The 24656-nt window shown below is 42.4% G+C and overlaps 1 protein-coding gene across 3 annotated transcripts in view; it reads left to right on the top strand.

Annotated features, from left to right (window-relative positions):
• Positions 1–3612: 3612 nt before the first annotated feature.
• Enpp2 (ectonucleotide pyrophosphatase/phosphodiesterase 2) overlaps positions 3613–24656 on the top strand; it is a 114760-nt gene continuing 93716 nt past the window's right edge. For 2 of the 3 annotated variants that reach the window (XM_076911358.1, XM_076911355.1), the window contains exon 1: positions 3877–4035. In XM_076911358.1, coding sequence (XP_076767473.1) covers positions 4015–4035 — 21 coding nt within the window. In that variant the 5' untranslated portion in view covers positions 3877–4014. Of the gene's footprint in view, positions 4036–24656 lie in introns of all 3 variants that reach the window. The other variant, XM_076911356.1, reaches the window with a different exon arrangement.

Below are 24656 nucleotides of genomic sequence, written 5' to 3'. Positions count from 1 at the left end.
ATGGGAAGTTCAAAAACATTCTTGGGAACAGTCTAAGTTTGAGGTCAATCTGGGCTACAAGTGACTCCGATTCAAAAAAAAAAAAAAAAAAAAAAAAAAAAAAACCCTACAAGGAAAATCCTGGTAACTGAGGATTCGGTACAGTACTGAACAGGGCAAGGGTCCCAGATGCCATTAGGTTCAGCCTAGAGGAATGAGCAAGGACCAAGAAGAGAGAGATTCTCGTTATGGCATGAGAACAGATGATCTGAAAGCAACAATAAAGGTGAACCAATATCCAGTCCCAAAGCTTCCTACAGGGGCCATTGTAGGCAAAGTCTCTTTGCGGAGGTGAAAACAAGCCTTGCAGCCTGAGGAAGAATTGGCCTTGGGAATCTATAGGAAGAACATTCTTGGCAATGTGTGTGTGTCCACCCCTGTGTGTATGTGTGTCCTCTCTGTGTGTTCCTTTTTCTCTCCGTGTGTGTGCATTGTGTGTTTGTGTGTGTGGCCCCTTTTCTTCCTGTACACACATGCATTGTTGTTTCAAGGAAGAGATAGTGGAAACAATAGAAGTAAGAAGACACTTAATGACTTGGGGTGGAACTGGAAGTTTCTGGATATGTCACGTGATGCAGACTCTTGGGGTGTTTTGCTGAGGGAAGACCGGTGGGAGGACATGTGATGTTTGGAGAGAGTATAAATAGGACTCAATGGATAGAGATGGGGCGCTTACATAGCTAGCCTTGCAACACTTTGTTGGTCTCAAGTCTTTGATGATCTTTGCTTCGTTGAGAGAGGCACAGCAGAGAACTTCTGGTGTCCTGCTTGCTCCTGCTGACTTGTGCACATTCAACATTCAACGGAAGCCTGGTGGTTTCTGCTGGATCATCTGACTGCTGCTGGTTTGTGTTTGCTATCCTGACACTACTGACCTGGACTGCTGGTGTCCTGACAACGGAGACTGGAATCGCTCCAAAGAACTACTTCTAAACAGGTCCACATCTCCTTGTCCTGTTTACCATCTTTTCTCCCCTACCTTTGAATGGTAGGCTATAAGGGAGGGGGCGTTGAGAACCTTTATTAAAACTAGGTTTAAAAAAATCTAAGCCTACATGGGGTAAATGATATGAAGGGGATGGCACATTAAGAAAAAACACGTTCAGTACACATGAAGTGTTTGAATGTCCTTCTGTGCAGTGATATTTTATTGATCCCTGTATATTCAGCATCAAGAAAACCGAGTTGCATTTAACAGTTGTGTTATAAATAAAATCAATAGGGGAGAAATCGAAAGGGAGGGGTTGCTGAATGTTTCTGAGAAAATGAACAAGGACTTCACAAATACAGAAGAGGCACCTCTGAGCCACAGAGAAGTTGATAACACAATAACTAAGTTTTCCAGAGCAGGTAGAAGAAGTAGCATCCCCTCCAAATAGCTGAGGACTTTGTTGGAGAAGAGCAGGCCTTTTGACGAAAGATGGCTAGACACAACCAGCTGAGACTTGCAAGGCCTGTAGTAGGTTTGCATACCCAGGCAAGGTTGGATACCACATAACCGAGGCTATGGTAACAGCCATGGCTGTGGGATGGTATAGATGTCTAGCAGGTAGCATCCCATGTGGGTGGCTCACAGGGGTACTGCGTGGGTAGCTTGAGGAAATGGACAAACTGACAAGGAGGTCAAGAGGGAGTTCAATGATAAGGAGAGAAGAGGAGGGTGGGGCTGGAGAGATGGCTCAGCTGTTAAGAGCACTGACTGCTCTTCCAGAGGTTCTGAGTTCAATTCCCAGAAACCACATGGTGGCTCACAGCCATCTGATGCCCCCTTCTGGTGTGTCTGAAGACAGCAACAGTGGATATACATAAATTAAATAGATAAGGGGAGAAGGGAGCGAGGCCACAAATCTCCAATGAGCCTAGAGCTAGAAGACTGGGAAGAAAGGGTGGGGAGAATTTCCTAGTGAAGAGATTCCCTAGTTCTTCTGTCGTCATGCACTGTGCAAACCAGAATGCTTTACAATGCAACAACAGCTACCTGTTACTTCACAGACTCTTCCTAAAGAAAGGCTAAGACAATCCCATGTTGTTGAGGAGAAACTTGAGGCTTCCTGAAGTTAAACACATTGCTTACATTTTTCAGACTAGAAAAAGAAAGAAAGAAAGAAAGAAAGAAAGGAAGAAGAAAGAAAGAAAGGAAGCTGCATGTGGCCAGTAAAGCTTAAACCCCACACTGATATAAATATTATGCTGGTTGTACAACAACATTTGACTCCTGCATCCTTTTCTTATGGGCTGATAACCCGGGGCTAGTTCTGTCAACTCATTGGCCTTGCAGGATGAAGTCCAAGTTTCCTACAGTGACTCAGGAGGCAGGTCAGAGTCCAAACCCACACTTTCCTCTGTGGACACAGACTCCCACACCAAGCTCTCCTGCTGGGTTCGACTGTTTTCAGTTCTCTGAATGCAGCAGGGCAGCTTTTGTGTTCAGGGCTGTCTGGGGGTTGGCATGTCCTTCCTCCATTTCTCTTCCTGCCTAACTCCTTCAAGTCCTTCAAAGCCGAGGGTCACTCACTGTCACTTGAGTCTTTCTCCAAGCTGACGAAAATGAGGACCTGGAGGCATCTTGTCTTTGCAGATCTCTATGGCACTTCCGATTGCACTGAACCGTGTGGAGCTTCTGACTGCTTGACCAGGGCTCTTTCCACAAGTCCATAGTTCCTGTCTGTCTGGGTTCGTGTTTCTTGTTTGTTTTTGAGACAAGGTATCACTCTGTAACCCAGACTGGCCTCAGACTAGTGGCAATCGTCCATGCCTGCCTAAATGAGGAATTAGACTTTTTTTTTTTTCTTGCATTACTTGGAACTACTTGCAATTGAACCTTCCCATGTTCCCATGTGTGATGCAAGTGCTCTATCATTGAGCTGTATCTCCAGCCCTTATCATCTTGAAGTATTTAGAAAAAAAGAAAGAAAGAAAGACAGACAGACAGACAGACAGACAGACAGACAGACAATGGTTCTGATAGTGTTGGTGATAGCTAGACCTTCGTTTCACCCTTATACTTCTAAAGCCAGATCTTATTCTTAGAGAATCTTCAGTCTCTGGTAAAGAGCAAAATGTACAGGAAGTTCTAAATGTAGTCAATAAATTAATATCTGTGGCTATCAGTGACCCATTTGCCATTAAAAAAAAAACAAATTCTAATATTTTTATAAATACCGAACTGAAACAATTACACAGTTGCTTTATATTAGTCGTAATATCATTCAGTTAAGGCTAGTCATTCAGAGCCGAGACCAAGATTTTACCCTCTGGTTAGAAGATTGAGGACACATCTCTTGCTTCTATTTCTTTGTAGCTAAAATAGCAGCAAGAAGTAAAGACCCATAAGCTCTGGGGGGGGGGGGGGAGGAGGGGGGAGTGGTGTCAAATAATAGCATGATTGTGAAAATCCCCTTTAAAATTGTGACACATTCAAGGGGTGGAAATATGGTGGTCGTATTCCGCAGGGTGCTGCAGAAACTTTCTAGAATGTGCACTGTGTTAGGTTCACCTGCAAATGCTAGTTTAGGGGTCCACCGACATCACAACAGGAAAGTCCTGGCAGCAAGCGCTTCAGGAAGCAGGAACGAATCCTAGAGAAAAGAAGGGGAAATGCACACCAAACTTCACAGGCTCTGCTTGAAAGATGAAAAATTAACCCGGCGCGGTTGGGGGTGGAAGTGAGTGTGGATGGTGGTACTTGGACGCTGGGTCTTCAACGTCCGGACACTTTTCCTTCCCTAAAGCCATTTTAGTCAAAGGTCATGTGTGTGTCCTGTCAAAGGCCAGCTTCCAATGGAATCACTGTCCCCCGGGGATAGCGGGCCCCCTGACTCCATCTGCCTTGGAGAAATCCCAAAAGCAAACGGCCCAGCGCAAACAAGCGCAGTCAGGAGCCGCGGTGCCGGGCTCTGCTCCCAGGTCCCCGGGCCGTAGCCGAGGCTGTGTCCGCAGCGCCCTGGCTGGAGCGAGGCACCGGAACGCCGCAGCATGAGTCGCCACGCCGATCGGGTAGGGTAGGCAACCCCTCTCTGCGCGTGCTCCACGGCTTGGGGCTCCCGGGTCACAGCGGCTGCACGGTGCAGCCCGGGCAAACCCTGCAAAGGGGCCTCGGCAGCAGCCGGAAAAACGTCCGGGGTTGGGCTGCCTTCCCGTGCCCTCAGCTGGACCGGGTTCCAGGCTCACAAACGCGGAGCTAATTTTGAGTTGTGGTTGCCAGAGTCTGTTTGGCTTTGCAAATGCGTATCTCGTTTCTGGAAAACAAGCCAGTGAAAGCTGCAGAGGGGCTAGGGACGAGTCTCAGTTCAGCATAGCTCGAGCCTGTGGCGAGGGAGTGGAGGGAGCGAGCCCCTTTGGCCAGAGCCAGTCACAGGGGGCTGTGAGCTCTGTCCTCCTGGGACAGCCAGCCTCCCTGGCCTTCTTGTTTATGACTCCTTGGACAAGCGTTTGGCAAGGCTGGGGAACTGTAGAACGATCTTTTTCAGTAGCGTTCTCTGTGCTCCTTCCTACACTCGCCTCAAGGAGACAGATCATTTTTCTGAGTGGGGAAAGCCCTTCCCTGCAGCCAGATCCCAGGAGCAAGCCTCTGCCCCTTTGTACTTTTTCATTTGAACAAGTCCTTCGGATGGACCTGGCCAATTTTGGTTAAGTATAGAGGGCCGGTTTCTTCATCTGATCTCGGGTGCTTTTGGTCTGGACTTGAAGTCTCCTAGAGCACAGCAGATAGGCAGCAAGGAGCCGGTAGATAAAGGGTTTCAGAGATCGCGGTGTTTCCACTCTGGTTTCATCTTAACAGGCTAAGCAGGGAGCCATTTCTCACTGATAAAGGGACAGAAAACAAAAGACCTTCTGGGATTTGTTTATGCCTTTAGCACACACCCAGTTCCACTGAACTAGGTTTCCTGCATTGTTTCAGGTGTTTTCTGAACTTCTGATCTTCTCCTGAGGGCCACCTCCAGCTGCTACCCAGAGTTTTCTCTTTCTTGAAAGAGTGAGGGACAACATCTCACTGTCCTTATTCCCTACTTGTCCCTTCATATGTAGTCAGGAGCCTTGGGCCACCACTCTTGACGACCATCTTTTGTTGGGGCCGTCACCAAAAACTGTAGAGAATTTGAAAGTCCTCTTCTTCAGGTTCCTGGGGCCATTTTGAATAGCTGGCTATTCCTTCCCGTGTGTTTAAACTCTTAGAGTCTGTAAGAACACACCTCCTTCTTCTCTTCTGCCCTTCTGAGTCACTACTTAATGCCTTAAAGGGCTCCACACCAGATCTTTCAGTGTGTCCCTCTGGTCTCTCCTCGACTCTCTTCCTTTGCCATCCAGTAGAGTACATCATCTCATTCATTCTAACAGCTTTCAGCCACTGCAGACATACTCGGTGTCTGGAGCATAGCCTCTCTCCTAAAACATCTCCAATTAGATGTTCCACAAAGCATCTTGAAGTCAAAATGTTCAAAACTGAATCTGTCTTCTCCGTTCTTTCTCCTGCTCTGCTCTTCCACTGTTTGGATGGCATCCTCCTCATACTAGAGCCCAGGCAACTTGTCTTCCATGCTGTGCCTTCCTGTCTTCCCACCGGATAAAGTTCCTATATGCATCTTTTTGTTCGTGTTATGTGCCATCTCTCCTTCATTGTTTGAGTTTAGATATTCTGGACACAGTCTCAAATTCATCTCATTTGGGACCACTGCTGCCCAATCTGTGCTTTTATCTATATTGGTTATTTTTCTCATTGCTGCAGGATGGAGGGTTACTGTTAGCAGGGATCGTGTCCATTATTTAATGAGCTGGTGTTAGGAGCATGAGGTGGCTGGTCACACTGCATGTATCTGAAGTCACGAAGCCCACGTGTGGGTGGGGTAGAGGTGGGGGTGGGGGTCATACTACAGCTGAACGCTGGCTCTCAGCTAGATTTTTCTTTTTATTGCTTTCAGTCTGGGACCACATCCCGTGGGCTAGCGATGCTTATATTCAGGGTGGGTCTGTGGGTTTTCTGTACTTTCTGGAGACACACTCACAGACATCCACAGGTGGACCTTTCAGGTGATCCTAAATTCAATCAATGTCATCACGTCACTTTATCTCCATCCTGTGTCAGGTGTTCCTAAAGTGCAGTGTGGTCACAGACATGCTTTGTGAGATGTCTCCAGTGAATTTTTATATTTTTCTTTTAAGAGTGATGGTGGTAGGTACAGGTTAGCCACAATTAGCCTTTTCTTTTTAAATATGCATTGGTAGTTTTCCTGCATGTATGTCTGTGAAGGTGCCAGGCCCCCCTGGAATTGGAGCTACAAATAGTTGAGCTGTCATGTGGGAGCTGGGATTTGAACCCAGGTCCTCCGGAAGAGCAGCCAGTTCTCTTAAAAGCTCTCCAGCCATAATGACTAGCCTTTTACATTACTTATTGCTCTCCCCCCACCACCACATCCACTCCCTAGCCACATTTCATGAGTCATTTTGCACATTTTACACACACTGTACACAAAGCAGGCATAGTAAACTATCCCCTCTCTGGTCACCAGCCTCATTTTAAAAATATGACTCAGCTGATAGCCACCTTTCCTTGGGAACTTCCCAGACCATCCATGCCTCTTCTAGAATGGGTTAGCAACCTTGCCCCGTTCTTCTCCCGCCTTCTTCCCTCCTACTGTCCTTCCAATTCTTTATTACAAAGTTCTAGTCATCTGCCCCCAGCAGGCAGCTCTCAGATGATACAGAGCAACTGCTTTTGTCTCACTATCATTCCTGTCCTAGGATCTTTAGATTCTAATGTTCCCTGTCTCAATTGAGATGGTTCATCAATTCTTGTGATTGATTTTCCTTTCCTGCCTGCTCTTCCTCTCCACTTTCTCCCCTCCCCTTCCCTCCCGTCCCTTTCTTTTCCCTCCCCTCTTCTCACCTCCCCTTACCTTTTCCCCTCCCCTTCTCTCTCCTCCCCTCCCCCTCCCTTCCCTCTCTTTTCACCTCTCTGGGTCTCATGTATTCCGGAATGACTTCAGACTTGCTATATAGATGATGAACTTCTCTATATAGCAAGGAGAGATGATCCTCCAGTCTCGCCTTCCTGACACCTGCTATTTATTACAGGTGGGCATCATTACACTTAGTTTTATGTAATACTAGGGATTGAATCCAGGGCTTCATGCTTGCTAAGCAAGCACTTTACCAACTGAGATATATTCCCTAGGCTAAGGATGCTTGTGAATTCATTTGGGGGGGAAAACCCTTAAAAGTGTGTGTATGTGTGTGTGTGTGTGTGTGTGTGTGTGTGTGTGTGTATGTATGTGTGAGTGTATATGTGCGTTTACAGGAGAACAACTTTGTGGAGTCCATTCTCTCCTGCTTTCTTAGGGGTCTGGGACTTGAATTCCCATCATCAGGCTTGTATAGCAAGGAGTCATCTTACCAGCAGCTGTTTTGTGGATTCATATGCAGGGGTTAAGAATGAGTATTCTGTTCAGGGATTGGATTCAAAAATGGAGATATAAAAGTGAATGAGAAATTTTTTCTGAACTACAATAGGGTAGAGAATAAAGATTCATTGTATTAGCAGGAAAAGTCACAGTCTTCCAATTATTTTTCAGCAGGCAGGGTTTAGAATTTCTGGATATTTGAGTTAATGTTCCAAGTCTCTACTGTATAATCCACATCTGACTCTGGAGGCTTTTCTTACCCCAGCATCTAGCTTATCTATCCCCAGGCAAGAAGGGCTTTTGTAGTTTTGCTTCTGTTGACTTTATGAAAGCAAAGAAATCCTCCTTGGACTGCAGCCCAGCAGGAGAGAAGGACACAGAAAGAAAAGGTACCTGGGGCCTCTGAATGGTCATGGAGAAAAATCTCCAAGAGCTCTCTAGAGAGTGATGGAGACCCTGGGAGACTACAAGAGAGAAAATGTGGTTCTGATTTTCCAATGAGAGAACTATGCATTTGGAAACTCTGAGAGGTGAATAGTGATTGCGTTCTATAGGGAGTTATTTAAACTTTAAGCTGTTCTTAAGCTCTGTGGGGCCACGGTTCTTCTGAGGTTTGGATGCATACTGCTCTTCTTAGAAAAAAGATTGTACAAAAGACTACACACAGCAATTTGAATAAACTTGTAGGGGGATTCATCCAAGTCTGTCCTTCAATATCCTTGAGTTGTTAAGGGCTTCTGGCTAAAATATCTTTAATCAAAGGGCTAATTAATTCAGTGGGTATTTGGGAGAAGGGAGTAGGTGGTGGTTAGGAGCCAGCATAATCAAATTATGCATGTTTTCTGTTTCTGAGAGGATCCTGTGTAATGTGTGCTAATGACCATGAACTTGGAGTCACAGGACCTGGGCTCACTTCTCTACTCTGGCAATCACTAGTTGTGTAACTTTTGCTCTGAATGGTTACTTCATTATCCAATTTTTAAAAGGATAGTTGAAACTTTAGCGAAAAGAAAGCATTTGAAAGCATGTGGGCTGTGCTATACTTAAAAATAAGAAGGGATAGGGGAAAGAAGAGGAGGATGGAGAAGGGGGGATATGTAGAGAGGGAGGAGATGGAGAAAGGAATGGATGAGAATCGTTCAGGAGAGAAGTGGTGGCTTCATGTGTTTAATTTTTAAAGATTTAATCTGGCAGCAAGATCAACCATAAGACATTGCTTCTAAAATTAAAGCTAGGTTTTTATAAAAAGAAGTCTAGAATAGCAAATTTAGAAGATGAGAGTCATTTTACTCTGTACTGTTCAACCTTTAGAACATCGTGTCTCAATCTGAATGCTACACATTAACTTATTAGCAATTATTGTCTGAGCACCCACTGTGGATCATCCACTGTGTTGTAAAAGGCAGAGAAGATCTCATGAAGTTTGCAGCGTAAAGAAGGTCTGGGCAAGGAACAGGTGGCTTTAATTTGACGTTATTCTTTGACAGAGGAGACTTAAATCCAGATGGAGCTACATAAGAAAGAGTATTTAATCCAGACTTAATAGGACAGGATGAGCTAAAGAATTGATGTCTGTCTACACCGAGACGCAGAAGCCCAGTAGAGAAAAGCAGAATGAAGGTGATAGAGGAAAAAAAGGTTTCAAGATGATGCACCCTCAACAGGCTGAGAGCCAAGAAACTGAAAGAAATAATCCGGAGAGGTAGAGGATGAGACACTAGGCTAGGAGGGGTAGCGAGGGATGCTATATAAAGCTACTACATGGCAATTAATCATTAGGAGAATGGGAACCAGAGAACTGTAAGCAAGGCTGCACTGTAATGTGTTTTACGCTTTGCAAAGACTAGAGAAGGGACAATAGGCTGGAGAGAGTGAAAGGAAGAAGAGGAAGAGGAAGAGGAGGAGGAGGAGGAGAAGAAGGAGGAAGAAGAGGAAAAGGAAGGGGGTGGTGATGATGATGATGTTAATGATGCTGATGATGATGGCAGAGCAGTCACATTGGATGCACCGTAGTATGTAATCAAGGAGAAATGGTGACCCCAACCAAAATGGTAGCTGGGGAGATAAAAAGAAATGGGTCAGTTCAAAAATAACAAATTGATAAATGGGTCATTTGGAGACAAAAAGTGATGACAGACTGCAGGGATGCTGTAAGAAGGGTGGGCACAGTCCATTTAATCTGTAAAAAAAAAAAAAAAAAAGAAGACTTAGAAGGTGACCATACCTGTCTTTGTGCCTTTCATTTTGATGTGGAAGGGAGATTAGCATCGACTGTCTAGGAGATGGTAGCACTGGGTCATGTGGTGGGGGATACAGGAAACTAAACTTCAATAAATTTAGTAAAGAATTTCCTGACTTGTTCCCAAGGCAACAAGTTCCTTGCTATACAGCTATTCTAGAAACGGTTAGGTAATCACGGATAAGGATAGGTAGGCGGGAAGGTACCACAGTTTCTGTTTTTACTCAAGATTCCAAAACTTGCATTTGTCTCCCTGACATAATCTGTAGACCTGGCATTTCAGTGCCACTGCATTCACCTATGTCACATCCTCCGCTAGGAATAACCTTCCTTCCGTATTGTACGTTCCTCAAGTCCTACCCTGTGTCACACCACACCCTTTGTGAAGAAGGCCTTGCTCCTCTTCTTCTTCTCTGATTCACATTTACCCTTCTTTGTCTTATCCTCCTCTTCCCCCTCCTTCTTCTTAAGCCCATTTAAACATGGTCAGTTGCATTATCTTACTTAGTATATAATTATTTTTTATATTTGTTTAAACTATCTTTCTAAATTACTATCTTCTAGAAGCCCAGTGCTACAGTCTGTGATCACTTCTCTAACCCAGTGGGGAGAATGATGTTTTGCCTAAGGCAATAGTCTTTCATAGGGAAAGTTTTGTCTATTAAAAAGAGTTATATTTGGCTAGAGAGATAGCTAAGGGGACTTGTTGCTCCTGTAGAGGACATATGTTGGGTTTCTAGCATCCAAATGGCAGCTTACAATCATCAATGGCTCAGGTTGTCACCTTCTGACCTGCACAGATACCAGGCACACATGTGATACACACAGACATACACAGGCAAAACATTCGTGCACATAAAATAAAACATCCATGGGGCTAGAGAGATGGCTCAGCAGTTAAGAGCACTGACTGCTCTTCCAGAGGTCCTGAGTCCAATTCCCAGCAACCACATGGTGGCTCACAACCATCTGTAATGGGATCCGATGCACTCTTCTGGTGTGTGTTTGAAGACAGCTACAGTGTACTAACATAAAATAAATAAATCTTTAAAAAAAATCCAAAATAGACATATTTTTGGTATATAGGGGATAAATACAATGCCTAGAAAAAGTTGAATGAAAGAAAGCATTAAAAAAAAAAGTAAAGAAGATCACCTAAAATTGCATTTCTTAGAGATGAGCATCATGGCATGGGCGAATAACCTTTCTATATTGGTGTGTGTGTATGTATCTTAAAACTGGAGTCAAGCTTAATTTTCCGTAACCTGTTTTGCTCTTAAAAACAAACCCTGTGCTGTTATAAGTTCTTCACAAACAGAAGTGAGATTGCATCCCACTTTATAGCTATCTCGTGGTTTCTTCAGTGAATTTCCATAGCTGGGCATTAGACTATTTGTGGGTTTTTGATGCAACATGTAATGCTATAATTAACTCTCCGTAATATGACCCTCTGCAACCATGCTACATGAAACATTGACAGTTTCTAAAACAACCAATCCAGTTCATGACTAAAGAGAGAAGGCTGAGCATTAAGGAAACACAATTTTTTAAGAACTCTTTACTTAGTTTTTTTTTTTTTTTTGAAAATTTTAGCTTATTAATTTTGCTATATATTTATTACATATATGAGTTTCTGTGCATCTATTTGTAGACCCACATTGAAAGCATCTGATCTGGAAATGTATCGACAACCTGTGGGTTTTGGAAGGAAAAGATTGATAACTAGTAAATTATATGAACAAATAATTGAATTTGAAGTCTAAGCACTTTGGTGGCTGAATAGTATGAAATGGATGAATGCTTATAAGCTGACTGGATGAGGAAGTGAAGACAGAGCTGCTGTAGAATAAGGGTAATTCTCTGGAAAGATGGACACTGGTCAGCAATTTGATGTTTGGAGAAGGTGGAAGGCCATGGACTTGGATCCTTATTGTGAAGTAAATAAACAATCATTCCAGACACTCAATAAGCAAGAGCATTTCCATTATAGAGTGGGATGCTCTCATCAGAGGAGAAACAAGACTTATATGGAAAGTACTGTGAATCTATGTGGTCACTTTTCAACAGACTAGATGAAAAATGTTATTGTGGGTTGAACTGTATCCGTGGTGCTCCAAGTTCATGTGTTGGAGTCTTAGACCTGTCAACCTCACAGTGTGACTTTATTTGGAGACAGGGTTTTTAGACGGGTCGTTAAGGCAGGTCATGAGCATGTGTCCTAACTCGGTAGGACGGTTGTCTTTTTATAATGAGGAAATGTGACACACACAGAGGGAGGATGATAGGAAGAGGCACAAGGTAAAGGAGGTGATGGTAAGTCAAGGAAGGAGACCTCAGATGAAACCAGTCTGTTGAATGACATTTTACTCCTACGCTGCCACATTTCAGGATGTGTGCCAATGCAAATCTATTGGTTCAGCCACTTTTTAATTAATTAATTAATTAATTAATTATGCTTTTTTGCTCATTTTCATTCCCACTGGCTTCTTTCACCCCCCTTCTCTCCTATTGAGACTCCTTTTTCTTTCTAAAGAAAAAGTCCCCTCTGACCTTCATCTTCTCCACTTTTCTTGGTTCTCTGAGTTTTACTGTTATTCCTTGTATGAACATGAATTGGGAGAATTGGGAGTTACTTACTAGAGCACGACAACTTAACAGTGGCTATATAAAAAAAAAAAAAAAACAACACCCCCACTCCAGCACCCATTAAATGCCCACAGTCCCTCAGGGGGAGATGAGGCATTTGGAGACCCTTCCCCAAGCATAATGAACACTTGCTGGGCACAGACCTGTGAAGGTCTTGTGCAGGGGCCACAGTTACAGTGAGCTCATGGCTGCAATGGCTGTGTCCTGTCCAGAAGACACTGGTTCATTCTTCTCCAACCTCTGGCTCTTAACACGCTTTACCCTATTGACCAGATGTTAGCTGAGCCTTTGAGGGAGTGGTATAGATTATCCTATAAAGCTTGGCACTCCAAAGTCACTTTCTCTTCACTTTTGGTTCCATCTCTTCCTGTGATACTTTGCTATGGCACTTGTAAGTGACCAACACACATTTTCTAATTTCCTCCTTCCCTGCATGTGTTTAGTCTGGTAACACTCAGTATTTGTCTTCAGTCACCAGATGTTCTGATGTTCACCCCCAGATTCTGATGTTCAAATGTGAATGTAAGACGTCCATGTTTTGGGGCTTACAACTTGTAAAGGATTTTTATCTCCACAATGCTTTGAACTTGACAGTGCTTGCAATAAGAATTATTTCTTCTCCACTCAAAGGATTTGATGACTGACAGGATAGGCTTTCTCAGTATACAATGTGATTGCTGACAAATCCTGCCATAAACCTTTGGATATATTGGATATAATTGAGTTTTTCCATCATTAATACTGTTCACATATTAATTCAACTTAGTGACATGAGGGGGTGCCTAACACTTTCCTGGAAGCTGCTTGACTTTAATCAGCAGGAACAAATGCAAGATTATTGAACTTTTTCCTTGGGTGACCTAAGCTTGTTCTTGGCACCCATGAGTGTGTAACACAATGTTTCAGTGGCGTCTACCCAGGGGAGTTATTAGTTCTGAACCTTGGGGTTAATTCCATAAGAATGCAATTCCTTTCCTTCCTTTGAGAACAAAATGCTGCTTGTGCTGACTGTCCCCATTGTGTGAGAAAGCCAGAGTTTTCACAGCCGTGAGCAGTAGTGATCTATAGATAGGACATCAGATTTAGTGAAAGCTAAATATATTTAAAAAAAAAAAAAAAAAAAAAACACCAAGATGCTCCAGTTAATTTCAGTATAAACAATGAACACTTTTAAAGAATATTTTTCCATTGTTAAAAATATTTTTAAAGCATATATACCAACTGTATCTGAAAGGAACTAGAGAGAAGAGAGTAGAGTCATAATGTTTCAATATGCCAATATCTCTTAAGTCTATATGGTGGTGGCGCACGCCTTTAATCCCAGCACTTGGGAGGCAGAGGCAGGCGGATTTCTGAGTTCGAGGCCAGCCTGGTCTACAGAGTGAGTTCCCAGGCAGCCAGGACTACACAGAGAAACCCTGTCTCGGAAAAAAAAAAAAAAAAAAACCACCACCACCAACAAAAAAAGTCTATATGGAAACTGTACATTTATTTTAGTAACACTTCAGAGATTTTGGACAAGGTCAAATGCCTTTGGTTTTAGTTGGAGTTTTATTTTACCTTTTGTGTCCAGTTTGAAAGCACTTGAACTACAAGTGTGCTAGCTGTTTTGATGACTTGTCTTCTAGGGGTCATGCGAAGTACTTACATCAGTTATCTCATGGGGTCTTCAAAACCAAGGCTTAGCAGGGCTGGGGAGATGGGTCAATGGTGAAGAGTACTTGTTGCATTTTCAGTGGCTCAGGGTTCCATTTCTAGAACCTACAATGTGGTCTACACTCTGTTGTAATCCCAGTTCTAGGGGATCTGTACTTTCTTCTGACCTAAACACACACACACACACACACACACACACACACACACACACACACACACACAGAGAGAGAGAGAGAGAGAGAGAGAGAGAGAGAGAATTTTAGAAGAGGTGTTTGTTAAAAATAAATATAGACATATATCTAAACTCCCAAACAACCAAGAGTTGGCAAACTATGGCCTATGGGACAAATCTAGTCAAATCTTATTGGCTTGTTTGTTTTGCTTTTTTAAAGCACTAAGTCCAAGTTTATTTCACACATGCAGAATAGAAAAGAGCACAAAGAAAGTTTCTTACAATGCCAACTTTTAAAAAAGGAGCTTCTATTTTATTTTATTTATTTATTTATTTATTTTTTGGTTTTTCGAGACAGGGTTTCTCTGTATAGCCCTGGCTGTCCTGGAACTCACTCTGTAGACCAGGCTATCCTCGAACTCAGAAATCCGCCTGCCTCTGCCTCCCAAGTGCTGGGATTAAAGGCGTGCACCACCACCGCCCGGCTTCTATTTTTTTTTTTTTTTTTAATAGACAAGGACAAAGGATAAGGATGCCCTAGGCTCAAAGCTCAGCACCACATAAAGTGGTTTATAATCCTAGCCTATAATCCTCCAGTTTGAGCGGTAGTTGTGCGAAGAGGATCAAGAGTTCAAGGATCAACTTCAGCCACATGAGGAGTTCAAGGCCAGCCTTGGACACAAGGGACCCTGTCTAGTTTGAAGGAGGAAGAAGATTAAGAGAACATAAGAGAGATAAGTGAGAGTGAGGTATAGATATGATTGAAGTACTCCATGCATATGTATGAGAATATTATTAATTATATTATGAATAATTAATATATGCCAATAAAGACATTTAAGAAAGCAATGTCAGGCTTGTTATCTCCTAACTGTAATCCTGTCACTTGGAAGATGGATGCTGTGGGATTGTTACAAGTCAGTCTAGGACACAGAAAGAGATGTATTCTCAAACAAGCAAACAAACATAAACAAGAAAATAAGTGGGCTGAAGAGATGACTCACTGGTTAAGAGGACTGGCTGCTCATCCACAGGACCCCGGTTCAGTTCTCAGCGCTTTTATGCCAGCTCACACCCATCTGTAACTCCAGGAGATCCTGTGCCTTCTTCTGGGTTCTAGGCATTAGGCAAGCACATACTACCCAGACATGCATGCAGGCAAAACAGCCATACACATAAAATAATTAAACATTAAAACTTAAAGAAAATGATGGTTATTTTTCTTTAATAATGGTTAATCTAACACATTAGCTGTACCAGAGTTCCTAATTGAGAATTTCTGCTGTGTGGTTGACTGTAAATTTCTAGTTAGTTCCCACATAATAATTCCCATGCGGTTGATTTCAGGGATCTAAACAAAGCTATCTACCTGTCTATGTATCTGTTTATGTGCTTTCTGATTTTAAGGTGAAAATATTGTTTATGTTTCTTTTTTTAAAGACTTATCTATTGATTTTAAATATGTGAGTACACTAGTTCTCTTCAGACACTCCAGAAGAGGGCATTAGATTCCATTATAGATGACTGTAAGACACCATGTGGTTCCTGGGAATTGAACTCAGGACCTCTGGAATAGTAGCCAGTGCTCTTAACCACTGAGCCATCTCTCTAGCCCCGACAATATTGTTTTCTTCAAGCATACTCTTGTTTCATTTATTGACTGTGTTATTGTTATTTTCATGTGTAGGATGAACAAAGTGGACCCCTAAAAGAATAAGCAACTTTGGAAAAATTCTCAGTAAATTTTAGAATTCACAGTAAAATCCCACCGACACCAAACTGTCTTCCCAGACTGTTACCATGTAAAAGGTAGAGTGTGTGTTTAATTTGTCCTTACTTTGACAAGGAAGAAACTGATTTGTGGTTAACAGTGATTCCATCTCTCAGATAAACAGGACAGAATGGAGCAGTGACTAAGAGCTCAGGTTCTGCAGCCACATTGTCTAAAGTGCAGCTCTGTCGTTTAATTTTTCTGTACCTTTCTTGCCCCCCATAGAAAATAGATGATAACAATAATAGCTATTTGCATGATTAAATGAGATTGCATTTCTAAGGAAATCATGTGACCACTGGATGTGCAATACAGAAGACATTTCCTAAATTTATTTCAAATCACTATGATTTTAATTATTGTTTTATTTTTATAAATTTTATTTTATATGCGTGAATATTTTCATTGCATGTATGTATATCCACCATACGTGTGCCTGGTGTCCATGGTGGTCAGTAGAGGGCATCAGATCTCCTGAAACTGGAGTTATCGATTGTATCTGAAACACCTCCCATAATGTCAGAACATCTCAACCAGAAAGTGCACAGAGCATAGTGGTGCCATCTGTCAGGTAAGGGATAAGCACGGAAATGTTCCAGGTTCTGTGTAAGGACTGACTTTGGCTGGACCACATCTTTCAGTGTCTCGTCTAGCCTATAGTGCATAGGAAAGGACTCTTGGGAGGTGCTACCAGCATTCATCCACCCCTGGCTGGGCCTGGGCCTTTTTTTTTTTTTTTTTTTTTTGGTCATCTTTGATATTTATAGTCTCAGTATTAGCTCCTAGAGTCTCCAAATTGACTAAGTGATGTCATCAGAGATGCTCAGGAGGAACTTTTCTGAATAATATAAGATATGCCATTGTCCCCAATCTGCAACTTGATGACGATGAGCTACAAATAGGAAAAGCAATCAACTTGTCTTAGTATTCCTCACCCTCCTATGTGCTCGGAATGGTAGTGATTGCGTGTTGCATAGCAAGCTGTTCTAACTTCATTTCTGTTGTTGTGAGAAACTATCCTAACATAAAGCAACTTAGGGGAAGAAGGGTTTATTTAGTTTACAATCCCAGATTGTGGTTCATTATTGTATGGAAGGCACGAGGCAGGAGCTTGAGACATGTGGTCACAACACAGACATGAATGCACACATGCTGCCTGCTTGCTTATGGTCAGTTACCTTTCTTCATTCTCTCTCGGTTTACTTTGTTTTATGTGTGTATGTATTTCTTCTACATGTATTTCTGAATACCATGTGTGTGCCCACTCACGGAGGTTAGTAGAGAAGATCAAGTCCCCCTAGATCTAAAGTTACTGACACTGGTTTACAAGTGAGTGCTGGGAACAGACCCCAGTCCTCTGCAAGAACAGCAGTGTTTTAAAGGTTGAGTCACCTCTCAAGGCCCAGCTTTCTTCTCCATTACATGACTCATGGCTCAGCCTAGGGAATGGTGCTGCCCACAGTGACCTGAGTCAATTAACAATCAAGATGATCTTCCCCTCTCCCTTCCACAGGCTAACATGACTTAGGTAATTCTCCAATAAAGACTCTCTTCTCTGAAGATTCTAGGTTGTGCAAAGTGACATTTAAAGGCAAACACCGTGAAAAAAAATACTGATCTTCTGAGGGGATCGGGAGACATGGTTGTTACCAATGCAGAATGGGCATGGAAGCCTTGAGACATGGTGTATAGACTGGCAAATGAATAGTTAATATGAAGTGACTCAAGTTCCAATTATGATGCCCAGAGGCTCTGCTGAAGTGAAGCAGAAGCTGGGCTTTTGCATCATTTGGATTCCTAGGAACAAGAATAAGAAAATAGATTATTTTTCTGGGGTTGGGCCCAGCATCTCTCTAGAGTCTTGAAAATACTTGAGAACTGTTTAAATGAGAGCAAGGTTTAGAGCAAGGGTGAGCAGGGTAGAGAGAGACGGAGGGACAGCTCTGCAGCATGTCCCAAGGACTGTATTAGGGTTTTTTTTCTGCTCTGATAAACACCAAGTGTGACTTATAGAATAAGAGTTTATTTCAGCTTATGGTCCCAGAAGGCTGATCCATCATGGTGGGGAGGAGTGGCAGCAATCAGTAGGCACAGTGTTCAAAGTAGGAAGCTGAGAGGACTCACCCTCAACCTTATCATGAAGCAGAGAAAGGAAACTGAAGATAAAGGGAGACCTTAAGCTCTCATTTCCTGTTCCCAGTGACGTACTTCCTCCAGAAAGGCTCCACTTCCTAAACCTCTCTAAATAGTGTCATCAACTGGAGAGCAAATATTCAAATGCCAGAGCTATATGGGGGCATTCTCATTTAAAGGGACATAGGAATCAAGCCTGCAGGACAGTCCCCGTGATTCATTTTCTTGTGTGCCTCAAGTCTCCACATTACATTTTCCTTTTTCCTTCTCCTCCTTCAGCATATACTTCCTTCATTAATTTATCCAACAAGTGTTTACTGTATGTCTCTGTGCACCAAGTATTGTGTAAAGCCTAGGATGTAAGGGGGAAGACAAAGCCTGACTCTCCTCAGTCCAGTGGGGACACAAACAAGTCAGGAAGTAGGTAAATGCTCTAAGACATGAACATGGGGGTGGGCAGGGCACATCAAAACCAAAATATGACAGAGGTGACAGGGTGGTCAGGAAAGGCCTCTGTTGGTTTAGACCTGAGGGCTTGAAAGAAGAGAAATAAGCCATGGCTTCCAAACTCAGGCAGTTAGTAAGCAAAGACACTGAAGCTGGGATGTAGATTTACCTGATTTTTAAAAAATTAACTATTTTTTAAGTAATTTTTTTCATTCAATATATTCTGATCATGTTTTTCCTCTCCCCAATTTTTCTCAGCTATCCCACCTCCCTATCTACCCAACTTCCAAGCAAGAAAGTAAACAAAGAAAAAAACCCAAATGAAAATCAAAACAAACTAAAACAACCAATCAAACAAAGAAAACCTCGTTAGACAAATTGCACAAAAACAATACAAAGAACATACAAGAAAACATGGGGTTTGTTTGTGTTGGCTGACAACTCCTGGGCATGGAGTCTTCCCTGGCTTGCAATAATATGCTATTGGAGAACACTGATTTTTTTCTTTCCTAGCAGGTATCAACTGCAAACAGTTCTTGGTCTGGGGGTTGACTTTGTGTCCACTTCCCCTACCCCTTGCTGGGATTTTGTCTGGTTTGAACTTGTACAGGCCTTATGCATGCTGTCACAGTGTCTCTGTCTGTGTGACTCTTAAGAACTGGCTAGTTTTTATGACATCTTTAAATAAGCATAAACACTCTCAAATATTTATATTTATCTGTGTAGCAGCTTGAACAATGGGGAGAAACAGTCACATCTTTACTTGCCCTCTCTGATGCCATGCTGTGCATGGAAATGCTGAATCCAAAACCCTTTGTGCAGCTGTGAGCACCAGGGTCCAGCCTTGCTGAGAAAAGCATTGTTCGGCTGGAGGTGGGATAATACAAGAGTGTCCAAGCTCATCAAAGTGATTACAATGCCCCCTTTACTCCATAGCAGGGCAGCTATCAATTAACATGCAGGGCACACACAGACCACTTGCTGATTGCTTTCATTTGTAGAAAAACAAATTGCTGATTGCTTTCATTCTTTGGCAAGCAAGAGTCTAATAAATTAACAGATATGTGTGCCCAGGTCACAGATTTGGTTGGGAGTTGAGGTTAGACGGATGCTAATAAGTTGTCATTGCACCGAGAACGGTATTGGTGGCATTGTCAGTTTTCTCATCTCTCCACTGGCAGAGAAAGACGACCAGAGCTGAAAGCTAGAATCAGTGGTCATCTTCTTGTCTGTTTGGATTTCTGTCCAGAAGCTCAATTCTTTCTGTGCCAGACATTGCTAAACTTTTTGTAACGGATGGAGGTACAATCCATCCTTGTCTTGAAGAAGCTTGCCAACGTAATCACTGCAGTGGGGAAAGTGTGGTGAGGAGGAGGGATTGAGCTCTTCATTCAGGCTGGGATCAGATCCTTTCTCCACCATCATATAACTGTGCTAACATCTTTCTGATTCTTTATTTCCTCACTAATAAAAATGTATATGATAATGCATAGAAATAGCTAACTTACTACGTGGAGACATCATTGTCACTCTTGATGTATTTCTTCCTCTTATTGCACAAAGATGCAATGTCACATTCTGTCACTGACTGGATGACAATGGGCAAGCTACTCAAACTACAAGTTATTATCATTCTCATGGGCTCACCACCACAACTCTAGAGCAGACTCCAGGCTGTCGTCATTCTTAACAGTTTATTCTATTCTTTAGTCATTCTTCTGAGCAACAGTTGCTGTATTTATTTATATAGATTCCTTTCTCAGCCAGCAAGAGTGGCCAAGAAAGCTCTATGATCAGGTATTTGTGGGGTCTTTAGTGACTTGCTGATGTCACTGGAGCCTAGAACAGTTCCAACAACAATTATGACACAGGGTCACCCTGAGCATGGTGTTGTTGTTGAGGTTAGATTATGAGGCCACACTGAGTGGTCAGTCCCAGCTCTGACTGTTGGCAACCCTGGCTCTCAGCACTGGTGTCTCACTTGAACGGTGTTGTGGTTGAGTCAAACAACAAGGTCATCATCAATAAATTGTAGGATCATGAGGTAGATTGCAAAAATACATGTGTTAGAATTTTGATCAAGTCTCAGGATTAAAAAAAGAAAGAAAGAGCAACAGAAAAAGAAAGTGGACTATGGATAGGAGAGAAACATAACTTTTGTTACCAGAGCTCATGGCTACCAGTCTAAGACTGACATTTACCCAAGCCTCAGACTTTGGAAGAGTCCAAAACCAGCTGCATCAGTCAGATGAGAGGGAAAGAGCATGCCAGGAGAATGACCCCAACTGCTCTGGTAGTAAAAGAGAAATTACCCAGGACAGAATCAATTCTGTTTCCAAACTGTCAAGAGTCCTCATGAACAATCCCTCATGCCCCTTCCTAACGAAAGGCGGGGGAATTTTGTTAAAGATAATATAGTTAACATGTTGCAGTGCAGTGTATAATGTACAGAGAGATTCTCAGAAGCTGGACTCTGGTTAAGCAGACCCGAATTTGAATGCTGACTTTTGTCTAGAGTTGGGTGTGTGAACTTAGGCAAGTGACTTAAACTTCTCGGTGCCTTTGAAAATAAGTTCAATCCGTGATGGGCTTTGCAGGATCATTGAAAGTGCTTAGTGAGATCATTTCTGTCTGATGTTTGATACATTCTAGGGGCTTCATTTATGGCCGCCGTTGTTATAAGTAGTTGACACAACACAGATCATGTGATCCGATCTCTACAACAGTATAAAGAAGGCCCTGTGATTCTTTCCATTTTCATATGAGGACCTGAAGGTCTACTGAGGTTTCCCAACTCACTCCAGACCACACGGTCAGGAAGCATCCAAGTTCTGATCCTGACCAAGGCTGACAGCTCAGGATTTTAGTAATTAGCAAGTTGTATAACATTTCTCCCCCAAACAGGAGGAGTTTAGCTGGACAGAGGAAGGTCCAGAACTTCTGCAGCCTCTTGCATAATTCTCTGCTGGCAATCTGAAGTTGTTGGCTTTAATAAGTATGCTGGCTTACTGTTTACAAGGCATAGTGAAAGAGCTATACGAATGGGGCAGACAGTGCAAGGTCAGTTAGTTTTATGCTTTTTTTTCTAGATCACTCCAGAAAGATATTGCTTTATCTCTCCCCTTCAAAAAGTTCTGGGAAAGGTGTTTCTTTCTCCTTTTTATTAAGCTCTTTCCCTTTGCAGACATAAGTTAATAGACCATGCCAGTTATCTATGGATTCATGCATACTCTAGTCTCTGTATGGTTTTATCCCAAGAGATGGGTATCTGGAACAAGAAGGTACAGGAGTTTTTACTTTCTTCCTTACTCACCAAGAAAAAGAAACAATTCTGTTTGCTTAGTTTGCTGTAGATACTCTTTTCTGGTTATTACAATGAGACAAGTGGGTTTCTTGAGAAGGTTTTACAGAGGAGGAAACAGTAGGTACCTAGAGCTGGAAAGAATCTTAGATGGTGTTGAACAATTGTCCTTTAAATTGAGGTATTATGTGGGAATTCTTGAACAGTCCCTGAGGTTTTTGTTGTTGCTGTTATAGGAAGAGCTATCTCACCATTTACCAGCCCCATCTTCCATCATACTCAACAGGAAATGTGAGGCTCACAGTATAACCTTCAAAGTCCTGCAGGGACCGGTACCCATTGTGATACCGGCTCTTGCTTTTGCTCCATTGCACTCCACCCAGCCATACCCACTTCCCTGTACACATCAAGCTGCCCCTACCGCGGGGCCTTTGCACTTACCATCTCTCTGGAAAAAACCCTGAACCTTCCCTAATTTTTTTTTCAGGCTTCTGATCAAATGTCATCCTCAGGGAGAGACATGTGTCACTGTCTAATTGACTGTTACTGTTCCTCTGTTCTAGTTTCCTTATCAATTGCCAACCACCTGATATTATAATTCTTCTCTTACCAAAATTCCCCATTTTGGCACTTCAGTGGCAGAAGCTGTATCCTCAGTGTGACATATATATTGGGCACTCAATAAAAGCTTGTTGGATGAACACATGAACAAGTCACTAAACAAGTAGAGAGTATAATAGAAACCTCTCCACTTCATCCTTTCATGCTTCTCTTAGGGTTCTTAGGGTTCCTAGTTTTGTAATGATGTCTTTCTTTTTCTTTAAGATTTATTTTATTTTATATGTATGGGTATTTTTCTTCCATGCATATATATATTCCCTATGCATGTCTGGTGTCAATGGACTCCCTGGAACTGGGGTTATAGACAATTGTGAGTTGTTGTATGGGTGCTGGGGATTGAACCCAGGTCCTCTAGAAGAACAGCCAGTGCTCCTTACTGCTTACTGCTGTCTCTTCAGCTCCTTGTAGTGATTTCTTAACACAACATACCCAGAGGTATCAGGGCAGGCATCACCTATTAAAGGAGCCTAAAATCAGGCAGAGTCACTTAGAACTATAGTTCTAAGCATGGATACCTGTGGAGCTTGCTTTTCATACAACTCACAGGTGCCTCTTGGAAAAGTAATTGTTAATGTGGGCCTCTCTTTGCATGGACATATAAACAAGAATGTACATTTCAAGAAAACCTTCCAGATGGATTAATCTCTGCCTTTGTCTCATTTTTATTTTCTTAATTTCACACTACCAGGATATATTTAAATTTATTATTATCATTATTGATGTTGTTGTTATTGTTGTTTGAGTCAGGGTCACACTATGTACCCCTTGCTGGCTTGGAAACTCCTATGGAGACCAGGTTGAATTCAAAATCAGAGACATCTGCCTGCCTCTGCCTCTCAAATGCTGGGATTAAAGGCAGGCACCACTGCAGCTAGCCAAGATACATTTAAGATAACCCAGTCTATGGCAGCTAGCCACTCATGGTAATGACAACTCCAAGAACAAAATTTCAGCTTATGGTCAGGAACCAGGAAGCTACCACCTATCCCCTAATAGGACTTCTCAGATGAACTTCCTTCCTTGTATGTGCTGGCCACTGGAAGAGGACACTCTTTAATGAGGACCTAGCCTTCTAATGAGGACCAGATGCTGTCTACCACAGCACAGATGCTAAACCTCCCTCCTCTTCTGAACAATACATTTCTTGTATCCACAAACCTATCACTTATTGGTATTTGTTGCCTTGCCCCATAGTGGCTAATGCATTTCCTCTCCCAAATAAATAAAATGTGTTTTATTTATTTAACCTTGCTATTCTTGAAACCAAGGATTCCTGATACCAAGCAAGCTTTCATTACCGTTAGCTAACATTATGAAGGGCACTTACTACGTCTATGTTGAATCAGTATAATATAAGTTGGTAAAACGCTGGTTTTCCTGAGTTTACAGAAATTATCTAACAATGACCAGAATCATTTTTTGATGGCACGGGAGTTTTGAAATGGGTTTTGAAAAATCCCCGTCACTTGCTCATGGCTAGTTCTATTTTGGGGTCAGAACAAGGCCAGCCTAGATCAGAGGTTTCTCTGTGGTTTCTGTTATGCTCATCACTCACTTGGTACTTACTCTGCTTTGCAGAGACTCAGCTCCATCTCCTTGTAGCAGAGAGTCCCATCCTGTGAGAGTTTGCTAGTTTTCTAATCCTCATTGGGAAAGGAACTGGGCCTTAGGAATATTGTCTGATATATTTGATGTTTTTCACACATATTGCCAATGATAATATCATAAAAGCTCTACAAACATAAAGCAAGAGGATCTGTGTAAATTGTCTGGGAAAATATACACCCTTACTGAAGGTAAGGTTTGCTACCATATATGAGGTTTGCTCCATTCCAATGATCATATCATATCTGCCCTTTGTCTGATATTTTCTACTCTTTTCTTCTGGTTCATTTGCATCCTGTGTTCTTCATGTATTTATCTACTTTAAAAAATATATACCTTTAATGCCCTGTATTAAATCTTTCGATGCTGCATGAACTGCCTTCATCTCCAGTCACAGGTGGTTTGGAACCCTTTGCTCCATTACTTATAGGATGGGGAAAGTGAGTGAATCCCCACAGTTGTCTTTCCCATTATTCATGGTTCACTGCCACTAAGGTTCAAGTTCTATAGACAAGAACTGGATTCTCTTATAGGTTGTTATCCTTGACAGTTACAGGAAACATGGGATTGGATGAAAGGGCTAAAAAGGCTCTGACAGAGCCTCGGGGACTTCACTCACAGGCAGGACC

This window comes from Arvicanthis niloticus, chromosome 13, assembly GCF_011762505.2.
Source record: "Arvicanthis niloticus isolate mArvNil1 chromosome 13, mArvNil1.pat.X, whole genome shotgun sequence".
NCBI lineage: Eukaryota > Metazoa > Chordata > Mammalia > Rodentia > Muridae > Arvicanthis > Arvicanthis niloticus.
Note: the sequence above shows the minus strand (reverse complement) of the source record. Positions and strands in the feature narration are given on the sequence as shown.